Here is a 23,693-nt window from a genome sequence, read left to right as displayed (position 1 = left end):
ATCAAACGGATTGATAAAAAAAAAAAGTATTATTACTTTTAAATTGTGTTTTAAACTTTAACAGTGTATAACGTGTCATAAATCTAACAGTGATGTTGACGACAGCGGCTCGCTCGCTCAAACAGGAAGTGTTCTTCTCAACTTTCCACAGTTTAGCGAGCGACTCACACAAGAGCAGAAAAAGTCCTGGGCGTTCTAAAATACGAAATAAAAAACAATGGAGGTCGACTCAGGTACGTCTAAAGTTCACTTGAACACACCTGCGTGTATTAATACATGTTTCCAGTATGTCGTGATTAAAAAAAAGTATCTGACTTGTTAGCTAATGCTAACATAAACTTCGCTACTTGTTGACTGTCGATAAACAACGATCTCACGTCAGAAAACCATAAAAATTCGTTAATAATTCGTGTTTGCAAATAAACTTTCAACCCTTTTGTTTTTGCCCATGTTTTGCTTGCTGTGTGGTTTTAAGATGCTCGCCTCAGCAAAACAACTTCATACAGAGTTTATTACACTTTTCTTCTGCTTTAAATGAGGAACTCAAACTTAATAGCAAACTTCCGGATTTAATTTATGTATATTTACATGTGTCGTCACCATATTTGTCTGAATACAAATTTAATTTAAAACACTAGTATGTACTGTAATGTTAAAGCATCATTGATTTCTATTAGTGTATTATCAGACAGGTATTGCAAAGACAATCCCAATTATATAAGTTTAATATTCCTGTTATAAATATTTTTCGATTATTAAAACCAGTGTAAAAGGAACTAATTTCTGGTCAACCTCCTTCATACGAAGTCATTATGTTTCAATATTGAGGTGTGGCCTTTTTTTAAAATCCCACTTTCAAAATATCACAACTATCTCATCATTTACTGCCACAAGTTGTTTGAATATACCTTAATGGAAACCTAAATTACAGTTATGAAGTATTTTAATTGATTAAATTCATATTAACAGAAGTTACATTTCTGTAAAAATGGCATGAGTGGGTTGATAAAAAACAATGTCGATTAATTAAAAATATATTTTACAGACTCACAGATGGATGTACATATATAGTATATTATTTTTGTTTTTTCAAGTGAAAACTTGGAAGATTTGTTGATGGGTTTAATTTTCGCACATACGTAACAATGTCTGGAATTTATAAGAGTGATGAAGAACATGACAGAGTGGTACCTCAGTATTACTTTACTTCAACAATGATAAGAAATCTTAGTTGTATATAATTGTGAAAAAACAACATAGAGTTAACATCTCTCTGTCTGAATACTTTCTGAGGCGCAGAGCTTTTAGTTCGCTGTTATATCTTCATCCCAGTTTCACAAAACTTTAATTTAAGGTTCTATACAATAACACACTTTGACAATTTTATTTTCTTCAAGGTTGTAGGCAATTCACTCCTCCAGTCCGGTGTCTTGCGTGAAGACAAAATCCCAGCAGTGAAAAAATTACACTAATGTTATATATAGTTTTGATAAACGCACATTAATTCAACATATCACTTTATTTTTTTAGTCTTCTGATTTGAGGTAAAATAGACCTCCAACAACAAAGCACAACCTCTAAATGCAAATCTGTTTAAAAACTGTTTCCCTCATAAGAAACTATTACATCTACAGCTCTTTACTATGTTACTATGATCTACTTCATTGTTTGTTCTGTCTTTGCTTCATTTTCTAATCGATTAACTGCTAGTTGGCCCTTTTAACTAAAATGCTTAAACAAAGGCAGTTAAGTAAATAAGTAAGTAATTTGTAAAGCGCTTTTCTATACCAGGGTCACAAAGCGCTTAAACATTTAAAACAATACCCTATAAAATATATGCTTAAAAGGTCAGGACAACACAGGCTGCACGAATAATAGTGTCTTAAGATGTTTCTTGAAGGAGTCAGTGGATCATCAAACACAGAGAGCGTTCCAAAGCTTGGGAGCAACAACCTAGAAGGATTTCTCTCCTCTGGTCCGGAAATTTTAGAGATTTTTCTCCGTTGAAGAAAATAGTTTCTGATCAGTTTTTTGCAGTGTTGTACTAGAGACATTTCTTTGTCAAATACAACACCCAGGTTTCTTAGGCTCAGTTTGACAGACTAAGCTTCTCAGCCTCTGGGACTAAGTTGGATCAAAAGAGCAGTAGAGCTAGATGTCATCAGCAAACATGTGGTAAGAAACATCAGGAAATCTCTGAATTATTTTACCCAGGGGAATCAATTACAGCAAAAACAATAAAGGACCCAGAACAGAACCTTGAGGGACTTCACACAGTAACAGTAACACTGCTTCGTGAAAAAAAAAGTATAAAAGAAAAAAAAAGTCAGCCTACTGGAATCGTTAGAATCAGTATAAATTAAAAATTATCCAATTTATGTTAAAGTCATGAGAAGGAACAAATGCGGAACAATTCAGGTAAAGTTGAGTTTAATGAAGCCCCACAAATAATACCTGATATAACAATGGAAACACAAATAACTAGTTATAGTCTGATGAAGCTTCATGAAGCAGAATCATTATTTTCAGAGTCCACTAGATGGCGGTCTCTGCACTATTTTCCTTCTTTTTGAACAACTGTTCTAATGAAACATAATTTTTAAACTGATGGCGCCACCTACTGACCTCTAAACAACATGACTCTGTTTCATGAAGCTTCACAGACACATCACTACAAAGAACTGAGTATATATTACAGAAATAAGTAGTCTTTGCTCTTTAAATGTGGAGTAAAAATATAGGATTTGCTCGAGGTCTGTGTTGTCTGGAACCTCTTGTAACACCCTAAGATTAACTGAAATATTGAGTGCAGCAGGTGGAACGTATTTTACTTAATTTACAATGAATTAAGTCCTTGTCTCTGTGAATTACATTTTGGATTATCTTCAATCTCAAATATCAAAATGTAAGTTAAATTTTCAATTTTATTTCATCTAGTGTTCTACACTGACCGCAGTGGGCGAGTCACTAGTAACCCGCTGCTGGACCAGCTGCCCAGCTACCAGTCTCTGCTGTACCGTAGGAAGTCGTCATCGTCGACATCGAAGAGAAGAAACAGCTCCAGGGCACGACTGAGCTCCAGTGGAAGTGGAAAGTGGGCCGCGAGCACTTTGACCAGTAGACATTCCGTGAAACTGACTGATGGGCGGCCCATCAGGGAGTTGGCCAAGACCATGGCTGAGAAAAGGAGGAGCAAGTAGGAAACGCTTAAATGTGTTTTTTATAAAGAAGATGATGTTAAGAAATAATCTCTGTCTGTAGAACACAGCGTCTTCAGGAAGCTAAAGAACTAAGCGGTTGGAGACAGTGGAGAAGAAGTTCTCGACGATATCTGAGGAGACTGAAGGACGATGCACAGCAGTGGTTGTGCTCTATGCAGCTGTGGAGAGGAGACATCCATCTCATTGAAGGTACAACAAACCCAATAGTGTTGGATACGTTTATGCTTTTAATTCCCTTTTTAAAAACTTGTTGTTTTTTTGTGTCTGAAGGAATGTTTGGAACTGGAATTCTGTCCTACTTTTCATTCCTGCGTTTCCTGGTCATGCTTAATCTGATCATCTTCACGTTGATGTTCAGCTTCGTCATGCTGCCCATCATCATCGCCCCACATGCTAAAGGGAACATCACCTACACCATAAATGATGGTAACATCAACATTTGCAAATACTGCTATAATACTGCTTAATTTGTTCTGTTACCACACGTTAGATGCATATTTAATCTTGTAACTTACATTTTTGCGTGCATACTGATGGAAAAAAAAGAATCTAAAAACATGCACAACTGATGCGATGTGTTCACTAAAAAGGATCTAGAAAAGAGAGTTGTGTTGCAGAACAAGCTGGAGAGTGTTTGTTAAGATAGAAACTGAGTCGTAGCAAATTCAAAAACATGTTGGTTTGGCCAGTGAAATAAAGAAAACAGTCATACTACACCAGCTTAACAAAAAAGTGTGTATGTGTGTTTTGAATAGCGATGTAAATGTTTGTTTTACATGTGTAGTCAAGGTGTTATCAGTTACATGCAGTTACGCTATGTAACCACTAGAGGGTTTTGTCTCCATTCAAACCGCACCTAATCCCATTCCAACAAAGCACTTTTCGTAGTTATCAGACAGAAAAAAGATTTAGTTTAATAGGTAATTATCTACAGTATAGCCAACAAAACGGATGAATAGCATTGTTTCTTTTACCTTATTTTTCAGACTATGCTGCGCAATTAAAATCCCTTAAGTTTCTGAAAAGATGACATGATGCACCTAATGACTCTTTTTTTATCTTGTTTACTTACTGATCTCGAACCGATACATAGTACACAGCGCTCAAATGTTGCTAAACTAAGAGGCTGCACCAAGAGAAATACTACGAAACTGTAATATATTTATTTTCTTATTTACTAATGACCTAGATGTTGATACTACTACTTTGAAATATACTTAAATATAAAATATGCATTATTAATAACCTTTTTTCTTTTCAGTGTGTTTTTTAGAGTATGATGTTTATTCTGGAATAAGGGATGGAATCTGTCTAGGGGAAGGAGTTGGGGGGAAAACCAGTCAGACTTTTGATCATAAAACAATAACCCTCTTAATATTTAGCCACTTTTCTCACCACTATATGATGCCTTTAACAAGATTTCTCAACATGCGTCCTCAGGTAGCATTTGTAGTGTGTATCCAGGCAGCGCTCGACGAGGTCTTGTCCTCTTTCACGAACATATCACAGATCTTCTCTCTGGTGGAGTGAGTACTCTTTTAATTCACTAATTTTTTCTTGTTGGTTTTAAGGCACACATTTATTGACCTTTGTTCTTAGGGCTTTTTGGAGCAGACATATCTGTTTTATGGATACTACAGGGCTCACAAAATCCACTTCCCGCGAATGACGTATAACTTACCACTGGCCTACCTGCTGGTGACGATAACATACCTGTTCCTCAGTCTCATCTGGATTGTCAAAAGGTAATGAAATAAACGTCATGAAACCTTTTAAGAACCTATTGACTTGTTATTATTTTTAGGTCTGCCACAGGATTCAAGCGCAACCTAATCCAGGATGAAGACCGATTTCAGAGTTTTTGCAACAAGATCTTCGCAGGCTGGGACTTCTGCATCACGAACCCGAACGCTGCCAGGCTGAAGAGAAGTAGTCTCCTCTATGAGCTCCGGGTCAGTTTCCCCATTTGCAGTGGATACAAAATGTATTTGTATATGTATAGTGTTGACATCCACTTTATTTTTGTTATTAACATGAACGTCCTTATGTCCATAGACTGATCTGGAGGAGGAAAGGATCAAACAGAAAATTGCAGATCGTACCCGCAAAGAGAAGTGTCGCATATACCTGATCCGACTCATCCTTAATATTTTCGTCATCGGCGTCCTGGCTGGTTGTTTTTACAGCATCTACGTGGCCACAATCGTCTCCCAGGAAGCCCAGCTAAACAACGTCAGGGTAAATGTTTATCCGCCCAAACAAGGGGTGTCAAACTCGATCACACAAGGGATTCTTGGTCACTGACTAACTTTATATTTAACAAACTCTGTTTAACAAGAAGTACAAAATTTCCCTTAACTTCAGTTTACAGTTTTTTTTTCTGTATTTTGGCTTCATCACAAAGTCATCTTCATAGGTCACCATATTAACGTGAACATTGATTTTACTCTATAAACCGCCACATCATGTCTGCCCACAGCAGTGAATCCAATCACTTTTTAGGGATATTATGTTGAAATAAACTTATTGAGACAGCAGGGGGCGTTGCAGGCCAATGCATGGACATTGCATCATGGCAGACACATGCAGTCCTTTGACTGTATTCATGTTGCTCTCATGAGCTCAGATTATAAAATGTAGAAAATAATTAACTATAAATGATTAATTAATATTTAATATTTAATATAAAACTGTTTGTTTTGTATTAAACAAACGAAATGTGAATTTCTCTAAGGAGATGAATAAAGTATCTATCTATCTAAAATGTTTTATTAACTCTATTTCTCCCCATTTTCTCTTGTTTTTTTGTGATTATTTTTCTTGCCCCTTGAATTAATTAAAAAGAAAGTAAATATTGGGATCATATTTAGAAAATAAGTTATTTTACATCAGTTTCTTTTATACTAAAGATTAACAAATGTTTGTTTTTTGTGTACAATATTTTGCTGTTGTAATCCTCTCTTTTGCTGTAAACGTCATTGAAAGGCATCAACCTATGAAGTGAAAGAAGTTTTTGACCTGTCTGACGAGTGTCTCACGACTTCCTCAGGTGAACTTCATCGTCGACCTCATCTTCGAATACCTGCCGTCAATCGTCATCACGCTGGCCAACTTCATCACCCCTCTGTTCGTCTCCGTCATCATCAACTACGAAGACTACTCGCCCGTCTTTGAGATCCGTTTCACTCTCATCAGGTAATAACCGTAATATAAACCATAATAAAAATGTATTTTGTACCTTTTTTCCCCACGATGTTGATGTTCCTGTCGTCCGTGTCACCAGGTGTGTGTTCATGCGACTGAGCAGTATTGCCGTGTTGCTCCTCTCTCTCTGGTCTCAGATCACTACATGCAAGGATGAGCCGTGTGTCTGCGGCTATAATCACCCACTTTACTCTGTAAGTCGTGCAAAACGAACCCTGTCTCTCAATGTGTCAGCTGCATTCTCTTATGTCTTGCAGTGTTGGGAGACTCGTGTTGGACAGGAAATGTACAAACTCACCATATTTGATTTCATCATCATCATCGCTGTCACTGTTTTTGTGGAGTTCCCACGCAAGTGAGTATAAAAAAAATAAAATATTACATTTGTTTCAGGATTAAGCAGCAGAAATGTTCCACAGGTTGATCGTGAACTATTGCGACTGTGGTCTAGCAAAGTGGTGGGGTCAGCAGGAGTTTGCCATCCCTCAGAATGTTCTAGAGATCGTCTACGGTCAGACGATCTGCTGGATCGGCGCTTTCTACTCGCCAATGCTGCCAGCGATCTGCACCATCAAGTATTTCTTCATCTTCTACATCAAAAAGGTGAACTTTTGTCAAGCAGCTCGACATGTTTCCTCCACAGTGATGCACTCTTTTCAGGGCAACCAATAAGCAACTGAAGGGTTTTCTTTATACTTATCCAGGTTTCACTGATCAATAACTGTCGTCCTGCTACTCGTCCATTCCGAGCCTCCAGCTCTAACTTCTTCTTCCTGGGCGTGCTGCTGATCGGCCTGGTTCTGGCCAGTGTGCCGGTCATTGTTAGTATTGCAGTGTGAGTAACAACCCCAGTATTATTGTTGAGTTACACAACTAACTGAAACCTATTTACTGACTATACGACAGTAATAGTTTTTTACAACGGTGTGGCTCATAAATTGGTTACATCCTCCAGGGAGGCACTACTGAAGGAAATGGAAGACACAGGCAAAATATAAAATGTGCAGAAGAAAACGATAGTTGTCGAACAATATGTGGTGGTAATGCAACAAAAGTCGGGAGCAAAGACAAAGTAGAAAACGATATTTTTATTGTGTATTTGTGTTGCACACACCTTGACAATGGAAAGCAAATGAAGAAATTATTTTGAAGCAGCAAGGGTGGTTATTCTTGGCATCAGTGTGACGACGGTGAGACCTTGGAGACGGCAGCGTAAAAGACGGAGAGAATAAAAAAAGACAACAAGATTAGAATGAAGACAAATTGACAAGGACTGCTTTTGTAGTCTGGTGATATTTAATAAAATAAAAACATAAAGATTCTGTATTGATATCTCAGGTTTCAACATGGACACCTAGATATGTACAAATTAAGTTTCTATTTAATGTTAGCTGGTGATGCTTAATTTTAATTTCAGATATGTTCTGTAGTCCCAGAAATATAGGTACAATGTTTCCATTTCTGTTTAAATAAAGTCAGGAAAGCTCCTTGTTTTTTTCCCACACTGTTAGAAAAATGTGATTTATTCAAAAGGCAGATAATGTTCAACACAACAATTGAACTCGGTGGGCGGCACTTACCTGCAGCAGCCAGATCACTTATTGTGCCGACAAAACGGTGAACTCCCATAATGCATTTCTACTGCAAAAGTGATCGACGGTTGTGTTTGATGGAATGGGCGGCAAAGCATTATTAGAACTGCTCAGGTCAGCGTTACTGAGAGGCTTGTTGAGGTGAATGGCAACGTTGATATTGCAAGGTATGCAAAAATGGTAATAAATCAAGCAAAAATGTAAATGTTTATAGCTTCGAAACATTTGGTTTAATACGAGTGTCAAGGTTACAGCCGCAATAAATGATGGACCACTCTGACTTGATTTTTTTTAATCTTTTCTTTTGAATCTGAACAGAATCAACTGCTCTCAGGCCTGCGGACCTTTCGTCAACTACACAACCTCCTGGGAGGTTCTACCAAGAACTGTAGAACATTTCCCCAGTGGTATCCAGAGCTTCCTCTATGGAATCTCCTCAGAGGCTTTTGCCGTGTCCCTGTTTGTTGTTACTTGGTAAATCTTCGTATCTCTCTTTGTTTTGTCTTTGGCTGCAACTGTTTAATTTCCAATTCAAATTCTGCTTCTCCTACAGTTTGGGCATGTTCTACATGATCGCTCTGGCCGGGGCTCACAAGAGGGTTATTAAACAACTCCGGGAACAGCTGGCGATGGTAAGTTTAATTGATCTTCGACTCAAACTAAATCGCTAATTTACATGAATTTAAAAAGGATCCGTTGTTTATGTGTGTCATGTTCAGGAGGGCAAAGACAAACATTTCCTGATCCAGAAACTGAGTCAAGCGGTCCGGTCCCCTGGTTTTAAACCTCAGGTCCGCACCAGCAGAAGAAGCCCCAGCTACCACACCAGCTTCTCCAACAACTTCGGCGAGGATGCGGTGTTTCTGGCTCACCCGCCGCCCGACTCGTCCACTCACGTCTGAAGCCGAACATCCACTTCACACCAAAGAACAAACGGGAGCAAAAGGAGGCTATTTTACAAAGCTGCACCCCCACATTATTACATATTTGTTACTATTTCTTTTGCCTTATTCTGCTTTATGAAAGACGGTCTTAAAATGTTTAGGACCAAAACAGAAAACTGTATCAAATGTGACCATTTCCTTCTGAGAAGGACGGACATTATTAACAACACTGTAATACATGTATGCACTTTAAATGCAGGAGCTTTTCTATTTCATTGGGTTGTTTCCCCCAAGTCTTCCTTTCTTCCCTGTGAGTTTTTACTTCTTTAACAGTTAGATTTTAATCTGAATTAAATATGTACAGGTGATGGCTCATTTCATATATATATAAACTATACTGTTGTTGTTTTGTATACTGACTGTCATCCGGAGAAATACAAATAAATTCTCCTGGTTGTTATTTTTAGTAGAAAGTCTTCCTCATTAACATCAGCTACTTGAAAAGGCAAGTTACTTTCATGTCAATTATATTCGATTATTTAATTGATTCAACTTTAAAATGAATGCCTTACCTTTTTATTAGTTTCTTTGTAAATTAACCTTGTTTGCTACCTTTAATGAATTGTTGATGGCGTATACCTTCAAAAATACCAAGAAAGAATACTTGAAAGTTATTTTTCTGTTTTTAATTGTGTCCTAAATAATTGTCTGAAAATAGTGTTTGAACCATATTTTATGTTAAGATAAAGCTGTTACATTTCCGCACATAACATTTTTTCCAGATATTTAAGGTATAAAAAAAAATGAGATTTTGGCTTTGACATCTTTTGGCATCTTTACAAATTGTGGATGTTTTTTTCAATTTTAAAAATATTGTCTTTAAGGAGTATTTAGATTTTATACAATGTTTTTTTTTTACATTTACATTTTACCTGGATTGATGGTATTTTTTGCGCATTTTTTTTAAAATTGTTTCTTTTCCCAGATTTTCAAGATTTCAGAAAAAGAGATTTTCAAAATCACATTTTGAACATTCACATGGCCTGCTAGGAACTTTGGCATTTGTTTTTTTATATAATTCTTTATAGTTTTACGTCTTTTTTGAGACGCACATCAGCAATGTTTACTGACACTCCGGGCCTGTAGGGGTCGCTGCTTCTCTGCGTCTGGGGCTTCTCTGTCAGAAGGTCAGCTGGTAGCGGAAGCAGCGTGCTGGTGCTCGGCTCAGCGAGAGAGATCAGAGACTGTCATCCAAAATGCTGAGCGTTACGATCCGAGCCGACGCCGGGTCTCTGTGGTTTCTCTTCTGCATCATTTACTCTCAGTGTGTCACGGCCTCGTCCGACGACATAGTGGTGGCTTGTGGTGGATTCGTGAAGTCGGACGTGGAGATAAACTACTCGTTGATCGAGGTGAGTTAGCATCTGTTAGCCCCCCGAGCTAGCCGCTAGCTAGTTCAGCGAAATAAGCCAAAGATTATAACCGACGATCAGTTTAAAAGGGATTTAGCAGAGTTATGTCTTATTGGGAAGTCCCGTCTTTATTGTACGATTCCTTAATAACAAACAAACGAACATGCTAATGTAGCTGCTAAGTTACTATTTAAAGGGTTATATTTGATGAATGCACGACAGAACCTATTGAGTTCCATTTTTCAATAAAAACAAAAGTAATTTTCATTGAATCTCATTAATGATATCATGTGGTTCCATTAAATGAAACCCTTTTAAGTTAAAAAAGTGAGACGTTAAGGTCGACTAAACCCCATTCATTCCCTACTTTGCATTGCATTGTTCCTCAACTATACTGCGATCTAAGGTACAATACTCTGTACACCTTCCTCTCTTTAGAATGGATCTATATTTAAATTAAATTATTTGAAGTATTTCATTTGATATACACCGAAATACTGAAACCCAAGACTACATGATTTCATGAGTTTAAATATTTATATATTTATGTTCTTTTATGTGGTATTGATTTCAGTGATAATTTACCAACATTTTTCTACTCACCCTCATGTCGACTAGGTGCTGGATGAAATTTCAGAGTTATCTTTGTCGTTTTGGAGTTACAGGCAGAAGTCTGTGTCCATATATTGGTCCAACACTTTTCTTCCTTGAAAAAACGCACCAAAAACATCAAAATACCTCCAAACTGCTCCCCTGTATGGTCCCTGTCATGAAAATGAAATGAGTCCAAATTAAAACGAAAGCATTTTTTAAATTAATATTTTTGGATCATTACTGGATGTTTTTGTGGATATACAAAAGTGTGCTCCTTTTGTGACCGCCATATAGATGTACGCCTGTATCTCAAAACATCTCTAACAAGACAGAATTTTATTTCCCCTTAAGCCTTACTCGACATGAGTGTGAGTAGAAAGTAAGTGACATTTGGCAGAACTATTACTTTGGTTAAATATTACCTCCTACATCGTTGCTGTTGAAACGGGAAAACTTAAAATCCAATGATAACCATGTATTTGTCTTCTCTTTTCAGATCAAGTTGTACACTAAACAAGGATCATTAAAATATCAGACAGAATGCGCCCCTATTAACGGGTACTTTATGATCCCTCTTTATGACAAGGTATGTGTATTAAAATACTATGTAATGATAGTCTAACATGGTCCTAATGATTTATGTATCGTTCCTTCAGGGGGACTTTGTCGTGAAGATTGAGCCTCCTGTCGGCTGGAGCTTTGGTAAGATTAACAAATTCCTTTGTTGAACATTTGAACACTTGAGTCTTGACTTTGTTCAATTCTCTTTGGTTCTGTCAGAGCCCACTAGTGTTGATGTGCACATCGATGGAATCACAGACATCTGTACCAAAGAGAAAGACATCAACTTTGTTTTCACTGGCTTCTCAGTCTCTGGAACGGTAAACAAAAACCCTTTTGTTTAATTAACTTTTTTCAATATATATTTTAATCTTAAACATAAGACTCTGATTCACTCACGTGTTTTATTAATGTCAATTTAATTAGAAGTAATAAAAATAAGTATTGAGATCAAAATCATGTTTCTCTGTTTGTATATTACAGGTGCTGAGCAAAGGCCATCTCCTTGGGCCTGCAGGGGTTGCAGTCAAACTGAGCCCCAAAGGAACAGGCAATGCAGTCCAGAGTGTTGTCACTCAACCAGGAGGAAAGTAAGTTGACTTTAGAATGTACTGTACGGCCCCAAGTTGATCAGCTGGAGTGAATTTTGTTCACCCCGACTTTTAGTTGCTTTTTTATCCCTCAAATTTATGTTTTCTACTATATTGCAAGTGTCTGGACATCTTAGGTTTACTAAATTATATTTTAAATATTTAGTATTAGTAACAGTATTTGGAACAAATTGGAAGTATCAATTCAAATAGTTCATACTTGACCCTTTTGTTTTTTCTCACTTTAAAATGTTTGTTTTTTCCAACCGCAACATGACTCAATATGAAGTGCAATATGCACCTTTTTGTTTCCTCTTTTGACAGATTTACTTTCTCCAAAGTTCTTCCTGGCACCTTTGACATCATAGCTTCTCATCCATCCTGGACTCTGGAGAAGGTGTTTATACTTTTATGACATTTTAAAGAACCGAAATAGATGGAAAAACAAAAACAAAACGGCTTAAAGTAATTGTTACATGTTGAGCCTTCCCATATAATAAATGTTCTACTATAGATAGATGGATACTATATTTTTTTATACTGTACTTATTGTAATATAACTTCAATTTACATTTCCCTCACTTTGTTGTGATCCCCAATGTACAGAGCACAACCTCAGTGCTCGTGTCCAATGCTAATGCTGCAGCCGCTGACGAGCTGTTGATCGGAGGTTACGATGTATACGGGGAAGTCCGCAGTGATGGAGAACCCATGAAGGAGGTCACCTTCCTTCTGTATTCAGCCACTGTGAAGAGAAATGTAAGCCAAGTTGTTTTTTGTTTTTTTTGCTTTATCTTTATTATATCCAGACACACAAAAAAAAAAGACAAACTTTTTCATTTGGGTCAAATAACAAGATAACTTCTGCACGTTTATAATCATTAAAGGGCGACTAATGTAAAAAAAAATAACCCAACTCTCCAGACTCGCGAGTTTCAAATGTTAATTCTCTAAGATGCAGTAAGTCCCTCATCATGAAGATGTTTTGAAGTTATTTCTTTATAAAGTTCTCCCACGTCTGTAAACTGGGCGAATGAAAGGTTACGAGTCAGGAGTCCATTACGACGTAATAATTGCTTTAATCACGCCCAGCTTTGTTTATAGTCGTTAAGTGTGAGGACTTTATGATGTGATGAGAAACATTGATGTTTGACTAATCACAGCAGAGTGGGCATGGTTATGGTAAACCAGATTTAATCTCCAGAAAAACGGTGTTTTCAGTGGCCGGGGCTTAAGAACCTTTAAAACGCATGTTAATATTTGAGTGATAAGAGTTTTGTACTAACAAACACATAATGATGATACAATAGAGTACAAGATCTATTTAAGAGACACTTGCGTCAACACATCAGTTGCCCTTTAATGTTGATGAGAGAGGAATCATGACCTTTGACTAAGTGGTGTAAGATACATTTCTGGATACTATAATCTTTTAACATTACTATAATCTTTTAAAAAGCGAGATGAGTCATTACATAATCTGATGAAACCTATCATTCTCACCCATTTAAGTATCACTTCAACTTGTTATTAAGTGCTTTTAAATGTCATTATCTGCAGTATGTCAGTGGCTGTAGCACATCCCCGGTGGAAGGAGCAGACCCAGGCGACAGTTCCTTACTCTTTCTGTGCAGCGCACTCTCGGCAGAAGATGGAAGCTTTGTCTTCCCCTCACTGGCCAGTGGCGAGTACACCGTTGTGAGTTATTCTTCTCTTTTACCTGGAATGCTATGAAGAAAGACAAAGAAGCTGACTGGCTGGTATTGCAGGTGCCTTTTTACCGAGGCGAGAGGATCACGTTCGATGTCGCTCCATCTAAGTTGGATTTCAAGGTGGAGCACAACAGTTTAAACTTGCAGGTAATCGCACCTTCGCCTCCTCAATGTCTACCTTACAGATGGTAATTTTAACTAATGATTGCTCCACTTCAAGCCCATCTTTCGGGTCATGGGCTTCTCCGTGACTGGCCGGGTTCTCAACACCGTGGATGGGGAGGGCGTCGCTGATGCCACCGTGTCAATCAACCATCAGATCAAAGGTATTCAAGCCCCCAAGATGCTCAGCTTGTTTAATTACCAAGGCTCATAGAGCGACCTGTGATGACTAATGAACGTTTCTTTATGTGGATCATAACCACACTTTTAAAGTTGACCAGATATTATGGGATATGGATTGTTAAGTTGCCACATGCTTGTGTTCTTGTCTCCAGTTATCAGCAAAGAGGATGGGTCTTTTCGCCTGGAGAACATGACGGCAGGTGCCTACACCATCCGTGTCAGCAAGGACCTCATGTTCTTTGAGCCAATCACGGTGAAAATTGCCCCAAACACACCGCAGCTCCCTGACATCATCACGGCGGGGTCGGTCAACCGTCTGATAATTTTTATGTCAATATTCTATTTGTATTCTTGTGATGACTCTTTTAATGTGTTCACGCAGGTTCAGTGTTTGTGGACAAATCTCCATCAGCCGCCTCCCTGAGGGCATGAAGCAGCAGGGTCGCTACAAAGTGACGCTGTCCCACCAGGGAAAAGACAAAAACTCTGGACGGATGATTGAGTCGGACCCACAGGGGGCCTTCTGCTTCCAGACAAAACCTGGAGACTATACTGTGCATGTAAGACCGATGGTTCTGGACACTATCTTGAAAGTAACATTTAAAATTAAAAAAAAATCACCTGTTGTGTCCCCAGGTGTCTCTGCCTGACGTAGACGTGAAAGCCGGTCTTGCTTTGCTTCCTGAGACCTTGGAGATCTCTGTGGTGGACCGACCTCTGACTGACCTACTTTTCACTCAATTCATGGCCTCGGTGTCCGGGAAAGTCTTCTGTCTCGGTACTGTTTGGCTTCTTTCAAACACAAAAGGAATATGATGAAAATATCTCAATTATATTTGAAATAATTAGTCTATTCGATTGAACCCCAGCATCGTGTGACGACCTCTCAGTCGTGCTGCAACCTGTGAGCCGCCAGGGAGAGCGGAAGACAGTTAGTCTCTCCAGCAATGGAGACGTTCTCAGCTTCTCTTTCGACGACGTTCTCCCCGGAAAATACAAAGGTGCTACAATATCTTCTTAATACTGTAACGTTTTTCATTCACTATTGCCATTTTTTTATGTTTTTTCCTGGTTACTTCCTCTATAGCAAAATGATTCAGATTCTTTCTCATATTTTTGCTTGTTGCATGAATATTTGGCCTTTCACTATAATTGTGTATATATTTGGTTTCTTTGAAATGTTTGGCCCAGATTCGTAATATTTAAATTTACATTCGTTTTGTGGATTGCCTCTTCATTCGTAGTTTCTTTTGTCTTTTGTCATCAGTGAGCATTTCTCACGAGGAGTGGTGCTGGAAGCACAAGTCCATGGAGGTGGAGGTTCTGGACTCCGATGTTTTGGGGTTGGAGTTCAAACAGATCGGCTACATCCTGCGTTGCTCCCTCTCACATGCCATCACTTTGGTCAGCAACCTTCCCTCGTGAATATTTGTATCTTTGCAAAAATGTTCAATTCTTTTTTTTACATGCAGGAGTTTTTCCAAGATGGCAGCAAACCTGAAAATGTGGGGGTGTACAACCTCTCGAAGGGAGTCAACCGCTTTTGCCTCTCGAAGCCTGGTGAGGTCTTAACGAAATGCTAGCCATGTTTAGTAAATGTTTGGTGACGAGTCAAAGGTGTAAAGATCCGCCGGAATAAATGATGAATCACTCTTGCAGGTGTTTACAAAGTCACCCCTCGCTCCTGCCACCAGTTTGAACAGGAATTCTACATCTATGATACGTAAGTATTAACTGTTTTGTTTAGTATTTGCCCCTCATGACCCGCAAGTGATGGATCCAATTGTGTGTTACAGTTCAGCGCCCAACGTCCTCACGCTGACCGCCGTGCGGCACCGCATGACCGGCCTCGTCACCACTGATAAAATCATGGATGTCACCGTCACCATAAAGTAAGACACGAGGAAGGAGATGCAAAACAAAGTCCTTTTTTTTAACTGGTCATAATCTTTTCAATGTGGATAAATGATTTGTTTCTATGGTTGGTGTCATCAGAATATTGAATGGTCAACAATTTCAAATGTTGAATTTCTTTTATTGAAATGTTGTTTTTAATACAAAGCCTTTTAAATTAAATATAAAAATGTTTTGCTATAATGGAGCCACCGGTGCTTCTTCATTGTCACATGATCGTCTGGAGTATATGGCTGAAGGATCAATCAAGTAGCTTCGTACTCTTTTGGTATTTTCTTTTTGGAACCACAAGGGCAACTTGCTTTTTTTAGTCCCACGGGCGACCAAACCAAATTCGATATAGGATTTTTTTTAATTATATGGTAAAATGTTAACATTTAAAGTGTTACATTCACTATCCTATAGGCTCTGATTTACAGTACTTGCATAGCTGTGGTTTGTTTTTAAAAAGTGTCTTCTCACCGTTAACGCATCTCTACGAATCGTTGTGTTCAGGTCGTCGATCGAGAGCGAGCCGGCGCTGGTTCTCGGGCCTCTGCGCAGCCAACAGGAGCTGATACACGAACAGCAGCTGGTGGAGATCGAAGTTCGCCGTAAAGAGCGAGAGCGCAAAGCTGCAGAAGAAGACGGCGGGAATAGAGAAGACGGCCCTCTTGTCGTTGAGAAGCCTGATGAGCTCGTAGGACCGTTTCACTACGAGTTTTCCTACCGGGCCAGGTGAGAAGAATTTAAGAGATGACGGATTTTAAATGTATTATTTTGACACTAAACGCATGTTTATTCCACAGAGCTGGAGAGAAGATAACGGTGACGCCGTCTTCCAAAGAGCTCCTGTTCTACCCTCCGGAGGTGGAAGCCACAATAACTGGAGGTAAAAACTTTAAACACGCACGATCGCTCGTTAAATTGATACTCAAGACGTTCTCTCTTCTGAACAGAGTCGTGTCCGGGTCGTTTGGTGGACATTGTGGGTCGGGCCGGTCTCTTTCTTGAGGGTAAAGTTTCACCAGAGCTTCAGGGTGTAGAGATCTCCATCAGGGAGAACGGTTCTGCTGAGACGCTCATCACCGTGGCAACTGACGAGATGGGAGCCTACAGGTATGATTTTCTTAATTGGATTCCAGTAAGACCGTTAATTATTATGTGCCTGAAAATAACCTTTTGTCTGATTGACTCATTAAACATCTTTATTCAACTAAAGCATGTTTGCTTTTAAGGTTTTTCCTTGACGAACATTTTCAAGTAGAACGATGTTGTTTCTCTGTCGTGCAGCGTCGGCCCCCTCCACAGTGACCGGCAGTACGACATCGGTGCCAACAAAGAAGGCTTCGTTCTCAGTCATGTGGAAGGAACTGTGGGAGATTTTAAGGCGTTTGCGTTGGCTGGAGTCACCTTCAAGGTACACAGGAGAATTTTATTCATCATTAACCAGCGTTTGCCTCGTATAGAAGCTTTTATTGATCATTAGAGCTCCTCGTAAAACAAGAAAATCTTCAGTGAACTTTTTTTTTTAGCGTGTTTAATTATCAGATTTTCTTCTTAATTCATTTTTTTCCATCGTACACAATCTTTCTTTCTTCAATTAAACAAGTTCCTGCTGAGATGCTAATATGCAGCTGTTTAAACTTCAAATTTCACAAGGATAAATGTGATTATTTTTGATTCCTTGACTTGGTTTATATGTATGTTTGGTGGTTGACAACTTCACGTGCCGGCACAGCTGCCCTAGTATTAACGTATTAATTTATCATTTAAAATTCATGAGAACTGTTGAGATTTTAATGGCTTCATTATAATGTGTTGGGTTGTAGATTTAGATCTTTGCTCAGATGAGGTAAATAAAAACATGTTAATTAAGAAACTTGTTTGTCTCTACCTATTGTTGTTACGCCTTAAGAGCCAAAGGATTTTCACCTCTGGGCCTTTTATTTGAAACCTGTGATTTAGGTGACCGTGTGTTAAACTCTCAGCTTAGATAGCGCAACAACTTCTTATTTAAAAAATAAAAATACAAATGGAGACTTTTCAGAAAAGTAGTCAAATAATAAATTTCTCCTGAGCTTCAAAAGGTGAAAGTTTACCGCTGTTGAAAACAAAAACAACTCAAAGAAACAGAAAATATGTGCATAATAATGTTTTATGACATTTCAAAGATCTTTCGGAGACTAAATGGGTAAACAACGGTTATCCATTAGGAAGTGAAACATGTTTTGAATTTAAGCGACAAAACAATGTTTTATTCATTCATTTTCTACCGCAGATTTCCTTTGCAGGGTCACAGGGGGGTATTTATTTATTTTGTGTAACAGAATACACACTTTAGGAGTCTATGCTTTGTTTTTTATCCAGAAAAAATCTTTTTACTTGTCATATTTTTAACTAAACCTGCCTTATTCATCCCTGTTCAGATCAAGTCCGAGGACGGTCAGCCGCTGTCGGGCGTCCTTTTGTCTCTTAGCGGGGGACGCTTTCGCTCTAACCTTTTGACCCAAGACACGGGCCTGCTGACCTTCAACAACCTGGTACGAAATAACGATTTACCCACTTGTTTCTCTCTCATCTCGTCACCTGACATTAGTTTAGATGTATCTGTGATTCACATTTTTATCTTTTCACTAAAGTAAGTAAGTAAGTAATATTTATTTATATAGCGCTTTTCTAGACCAGGGTCACAAAGCGCTTAAACAATCAAAACAATACTCAAAAAAGTATATACTTTAAAGATCAAGATAATACTGAGAACAACACAGGAGTTCCAGAAAATCAAGGAAAAGCCTGAACAAATAGAAACGTCTTCAGATGTTTCTTGAAGGAGTCAGTAGACTCCATCAAGCGCAAAGAGAGAGGAAGATTGTTCCAAAGCTTAGGAGCAACAGCCTGAAAAGATTTCTCTCCTCTGGTCCTGAGCCGTGTGCGTGGAACCATAAGTAGATTCTGATCCACAGACCTCAGAGCCCGAGCTGGGGTGTAAGGCTGGATCAGATCAGTGGTGTAAGGAGGAGCCTGACAATGAATAGCTCTGAAAGTAAGAACCAGAATTTTAAAGTTGATCCTGAAAGAAATTGGAAGCCAGTGAAGAGTTTTAAGGATCGGAGAAATGTGAGTTCTTCTACTAGAGCGGGTTAGAATTATTGCTGCAGAGTTCTGAATCAACTGCTGGTGAGACAGATTATTATCTTTGATTATTTATCAACGTTCATTTTCCAGAGTCCCGGTCAGTACTACTTCAAGCCGATGATGAAAGAGTTCCGCTTCGACCCGACGTCTCAGATGATCTCCGTGGAAGAGGGTCAGAACCTCAGCGTCGACATAACGGGAATCAAAACCGCGTACAGGTGAAGTTTTGTCTGAAGTGTGGATTCAACCCAATACTGCTTGTGTCTTAAGTGTTTAAAATTCTTTAAAATTCTCGTCTGAAGCTGCTACGGAGTTGTGCAATCTCTGAGCGGGGACGCCGAGAGGGACGTGGCGGTGGAGGCGGTGGGTCAGGCGGAGTGCAGCATCTACAGCGAGGACACCGTGACGGATGAAGAAGGTCGATTCCGACTCCGCGGTTTACTGGTGAGAGTTGACGACCAAGAAAACATAATGTGTATTTACCAGAATGTCTTTGATAGGAATTATAGGTCTGTGATGTTTTGATGTGTCTCCATTCTCTTTGTCCTCCTTCATCAAACATCCCATCACGTCTTTCCTTCATCACTTGACTCTTGTTGAAGATGTGGAATCGTTGTTTGTTATTTTAAACTAATGGTTAATTCAAAATTGAATTCCACAAATTCTCTAGTCACCCTCGTGTCATTGTGTCTGTTATACCCTCAGTCACGAGTAGAACATTAAAATACTTGCATCTCAAGCCAGATTTAAGTTTGACATTTGATTTAAAAAGTAAATGTTTTCCTTCTCTCTATATTTTTTTTCCTCCAGCCTGGTTGCAAGTATCTGATCCAGCTCCGGGCCGAAGGAAACGACCACATCGAGCGAGCGCTTCCACAACAAAAGGCTATCGAGGTACCGAGGGTTGTTCTATGAGGAATGTTCTCGATCATATTTTCGGTCTCAATTATTAATTCATGAAGATTCGAAGCTGCCTCTTTCTGAAGAGTTGAAAGAACATTAGGATCACTTCATCTCCTCGTTTCTCTGTAGCATGTCAGCTGCTACTTCCTGTTCCGTCCATTCAGTGCCAGCCACAAATTAGCCGCAGCTTCACACTCTAATACTCGGCTTGTATGCCTTGATCTAGGAGGCTTTCTTTTTTCTTTCCTCTTTGAATCATAAGGGATTAAATCAAGGGGATGAAAGGTAAATCAAGCCTTAGATCTTCTGCTAATTGATGTCTCAGACGGATTTGCTGGAAGGTCCAGGAGGGAGTTTGGTACCAAACTTCTATCAAGTATTTGCGTTTTCTCAACTCTGGAGTAAAATGAAGTGAAAACCTTTTGTTAGCGAGCAGCGGAAATAACTGTGGGAACCGTGTGGTGGTTCATCAGCAGAGACTGAAGTCCGTTTCCTCCTAAAAAAATCTATTAGACAAATAGTTTACTTTGATCCCAGTCTTAACCTGACGTATTCCGAGTGTGTCCCTCACAAAGAGTCTCTCGTTCAGGTGGACAACAGCGACATCGACGGGGTCAACATCATCGCCTTCCGACAAATCAACCAGTTCGACCTGAGCGGGAACGTCGTCACTTCCCCGGAACATCTTCCCACGATCTCGGTAGATTTGAAAACTCTTAACGTTGTTTCGCTTGCGTTCGTCCGATGACACGGTTGTCGCGTGTGTTCAGGTGAAGCTGTACAAGAGCGACAACCTGGACACTCCCATCAACACCGTCGCTCTCGGGCAGTCGCTCTTCTTCCACTTCCCTGCTCTGGACAGAGACGGAGAGGTAAATGTCCCGCCGACCTTGGGAATATCTGCAGTTGTTTTCGCGTCTTCACGACAGTATCTTTGTCGCCATAAAACCCATTTAGTTTTACAATGTCAAATATTATTGTCGTTATTTGATCAAATACTTGCCAGCTTGTAGCTCGTCTACGGAAATCTGCAACACATGAGCCGTGTTAAACTGATGGAGGTCTTAAGTGGAATAACGTTCATGTTGCTATGGTGATGTATGAAGTGGCCATTGATTGATATAAGAGCCAACCATAAGAATAGGACTCATTTTTAGACTCTTGAGAATGAAAATAATAGATCAAACTGGTAAACTGGTAAAAAGATTGTCTCCTTTTTTGCTTGCGTTTGACACGCCTGCTCTACAACACGCCATTGTTAGACATTTTTAAGTCATTTTTTTTTTCACGAAGAATAATGTCCTCAAACAAAACGTTTTACATTTGTATTTACAATTTTCTTTTTTAATTGTGATCCGCGTCGAACTATTTTTTTAGCACCACATGGAAAACCTCCCAAACTCTTTAGTTTGATATAAGAAACGTTAGAGTCTGATCTTGAAAACGAATTGTTTCGAGGTGGTTTGGATGCTCGCCAGTTTAAAATGAGCTTCACAAATGATGCGAGATAATTGTTTATCAGGATAATGTTCGGTTTTCGGATTCATCTTGAGTGTGAGTGAAGTCCTCGGGTGTCTGTGATATTTTCTAAAGAAACCATGTCTTCGTAACAGCCACGAAGCTATAATCAAACAAAATCCTCCCAACTTTCTTACAAAAAAAAGTCCCATAATGCAATGCAACAATCACGACAATCGTAAGACTGTTCTAATGTTAAAAACAAAGAAGTGTTTAAACAGTTAGTTTCTAAAGCTTGATTGGGTGTTTGACCTTTGACCTGGTCTGCTATTGTTGAGCACTGACGTATCATCGAATAGGATTAAAAAATATCTTCTCTTCCAGAGCTACGTGTTGATGCTGCACTCGACGCTGTCGCGCTCCCAGTACGACTTCACGCTGCCCCAGGTCTCCTTCACCTCCTCCGGCTACCACAAGCACGTCACCCTGACCTTCAACCCCACGGTAAGAAGCCGAAGAAAAGAGGTTTCGACTCGACGGGAGACGCTCACCCCGTGTGTGTCTCCTCAGCGTAAGGTGCCCGACCAGGACATCGCCCAGGGTTCGTACGTGGCCCTGCCTCTCACCCTGCTGCTCCTGCTGGCCGCCTACAACCACGAGAAGGTAGGGAATCCATTTTCAAAAAGGGGGGTTCTCTCCGGACTCACCGTGGGACCTCCTCAGGTGCTGCCGCTGCTGCTGCAGCTGGCGAGTCGCGTCCAGGGCGTGAGGACCATGAGTCAGGCCGCCAGCGAGAGCGTGGCCGTGGACGAGGCCAAGCGTCAGGCCAAGCGACAGAAGGCCAGACGGACATGAGGAGTGTTCGGCTCTCTGTGCTCCTCCCGGGAAGAGGGTCCGGACGACCGTCCTGCCCCGAAGAAACAAATCCAGCGACGCGTCGTCATGACGACACACGTTTTTGCCCCGCTGACACGTTGGTCAGTATCTGTGATCGAAATGAGCCATTTTGTTTTTTCTACCCACTGCAAGAATTCTCTTTTTTTTTTTTTAAAGTTAGAGTGAGAATTAATCTAATGAAGTTTAGCTACAAGTCTTTAAATTCACGTCTAAACTTGAACACGTCTCCCTCCCTGATGCACTCCAGCGGCGTCGCTGCAGATCAACGACTCTCAGTGTGTTTGTCTTCAGAGTGTGAGCTCAGGTTGAACTAATTTATTAAAGTGAGTCTTTCTAGATGTTAATTATTGACCTTTTTTTAAAATGATGATTGTGTGAAACGACATGAATAAAGTGGTAAATCTGTTCCAACCTGTGGACAAATGTGAACATGTTGCCGAGAGATCAGTCACGAGTTGAACGGTGCAGCCTGTAGGGGGCAGTGTGGCATCAAACTCTCGGTTCATTGAAGTTACAGCAGGAACTGGTGCCTTCGATTCATTTCGATTAAGTTTCGGTATTTTAATTTTAATGCCGATTTATTTAAAAAATAAGAAATGTATTAATTTTACTAATTTCATTGTTTAATTACACGTGCATGAATATATAAGTTATTATCAATATTCACGTTAAAAAAAAAAAAAAATCTCCAATAATGTTTTTTAATAACATAAGGAAGGGGGTTTTATTTTTGTTGAAAAACATGCTTTAAAATGCATGATATTAGCTTTTTTAATAAGTATGTATGTATGTATGTAATATTGGTATATTAAAAAGATTGATGAATTTCTACAAAACATGGAGAAATAAAGGGAATTTAAATTGTTCAAAAATATATATATATATATAAACTATTTAAAAGAAAAAAAATGCACAAACGTATGTAAAAATGTATCGTAGCATTCAGATTTGAATAACCATCGCACAGAAACACAAATGCAATACAATCATACTTTAAAGATGGGTTTCTTAAATAATTACTTTGAAATTTAGATTTGCTTAGTCTAATCTAATCTAAATTGTGTAGTAATTATTTGATATTAGGAAGGTTTTTATCAATCACATCCCCGTCGTTGCTCCGCCCAGAACTGACAAAAAAACAACTTGCAATCACCTAAATAATCTTTTATCTCACTGATGTCATGAAATATAGATAAAAACTAAGACCATTTTGAAGTGAAGAACATGTATTTTATTTGGGTTAATTTGTCTAAAATAACCTCCTTGGCAGGGGTATGCCCTGTGTCGGT

The 23,693-nt window shown here is 39.2% G+C and overlaps 2 protein-coding genes across 2 annotated transcripts; both read left to right on the top strand.

The window, feature by feature from the left end:
- Nucleotides 1–131: 131 nt before the first annotated feature.
- On the top strand, nucleotides 132–9,361 carry tmc7 (transmembrane channel like 7). Its single transcript, XM_087804697.1, has 16 exons — nucleotides 132–233; nucleotides 2,938–3,196; nucleotides 3,262–3,410; nucleotides 3,492–3,647; nucleotides 4,662–4,747; nucleotides 4,821–4,966; nucleotides 5,026–5,173; nucleotides 5,277–5,459; nucleotides 6,271–6,416; nucleotides 6,505–6,619; nucleotides 6,683–6,780; nucleotides 6,845–7,028; nucleotides 7,130–7,260; nucleotides 8,336–8,491; nucleotides 8,571–8,649; nucleotides 8,737–9,361. Exons 1-16 carry the CDS (start codon nucleotides 218–220, stop codon nucleotides 8,917–8,919), a joined length of 2,235 nt encoding a protein of 744 aa, XP_087660823.1. The 5' UTR covers nucleotides 132–217; the 3' UTR covers nucleotides 8,920–9,361.
- Nucleotides 9,362–10,107: 746 nt separating this feature from the next.
- Nucleotides 10,108–22,815, top strand: nomo (nodal modulator). Its single transcript, XM_087804685.1, has 31 exons — nucleotides 10,108–10,313; nucleotides 11,404–11,493; nucleotides 11,564–11,609; nucleotides 11,688–11,788; nucleotides 11,952–12,058; nucleotides 12,383–12,455; nucleotides 12,665–12,817; nucleotides 13,619–13,756; nucleotides 13,828–13,917; nucleotides 13,991–14,096; nucleotides 14,268–14,418; nucleotides 14,498–14,675; nucleotides 14,752–14,893; nucleotides 14,985–15,116; nucleotides 15,383–15,519; nucleotides 15,588–15,675; nucleotides 15,775–15,838; nucleotides 15,912–16,007; nucleotides 16,525–16,746; nucleotides 16,818–16,900; nucleotides 16,968–17,127; nucleotides 17,302–17,428; nucleotides 18,438–18,551; nucleotides 19,237–19,364; nucleotides 19,449–19,590; nucleotides 19,957–20,040; nucleotides 20,639–20,749; nucleotides 20,820–20,921; nucleotides 21,892–22,011; nucleotides 22,078–22,170; nucleotides 22,231–22,815. The coding sequence occupies exons 1-31, from the start codon at nucleotides 10,158–10,160 to the stop codon at nucleotides 22,360–22,362; spliced, it is 3,666 nt and encodes a 1,221-aa protein (XP_087660811.1). The 5' UTR covers nucleotides 10,108–10,157; the 3' UTR covers nucleotides 22,363–22,815.
- The last annotated feature ends 878 nt before the right edge of the window (nucleotides 22,816–23,693 follow it).

The sequence above is a fragment of the Callionymus lyra genome, chromosome 1 (assembly GCF_982586985.1).
Source record: "Callionymus lyra chromosome 1, fCalLyr1.hap1.1, whole genome shotgun sequence".
Lineage (NCBI taxonomy): Eukaryota > Metazoa > Chordata > Actinopteri > Syngnathiformes > Callionymidae > Callionymus > Callionymus lyra.
The sequence above is the reverse complement of the archived record's forward strand: the minus strand, read 5'-3'. Positions and strand labels throughout refer to the sequence as shown.

Excerpts from the sequence above, each read along its gene's own strand:
- tmc7 (XM_087804697.1), top strand. Across the intron at positions 3,411-3,491 it reads AGACATCCATCTCATTGAAG|GAATGTTTGGAACTGGAATT; the intron begins GTACAACAAACC and ends TTGTGTCTGAAG. Across the intron at positions 5,174-5,276 it reads GTCTCCTCTATGAGCTCCGG|ACTGATCTGGAGGAGGAAAG; the intron begins GTCAGTTTCCCC and ends TTATGTCCATAG.
- nomo (XM_087804685.1), top strand. The coding sequence starts at position 10,158 with ATGCTGAGCGTTACGATCCGAGCCGACGCCGGGTCTCTGTGGTTTCTC. Across the intron at positions 16,901-16,967 it reads GGAAGCCACAATAACTGGAG|AGTCGTGTCCGGGTCGTTTG; the intron begins GTAAAAACTTTA and ends TCTTCTGAACAG. Across the intron at positions 19,591-19,956 it reads TCCGACTCCGCGGTTTACTG|CCTGGTTGCAAGTATCTGAT; the intron begins GTGAGAGTTGAC and ends TTTTTCCTCCAG.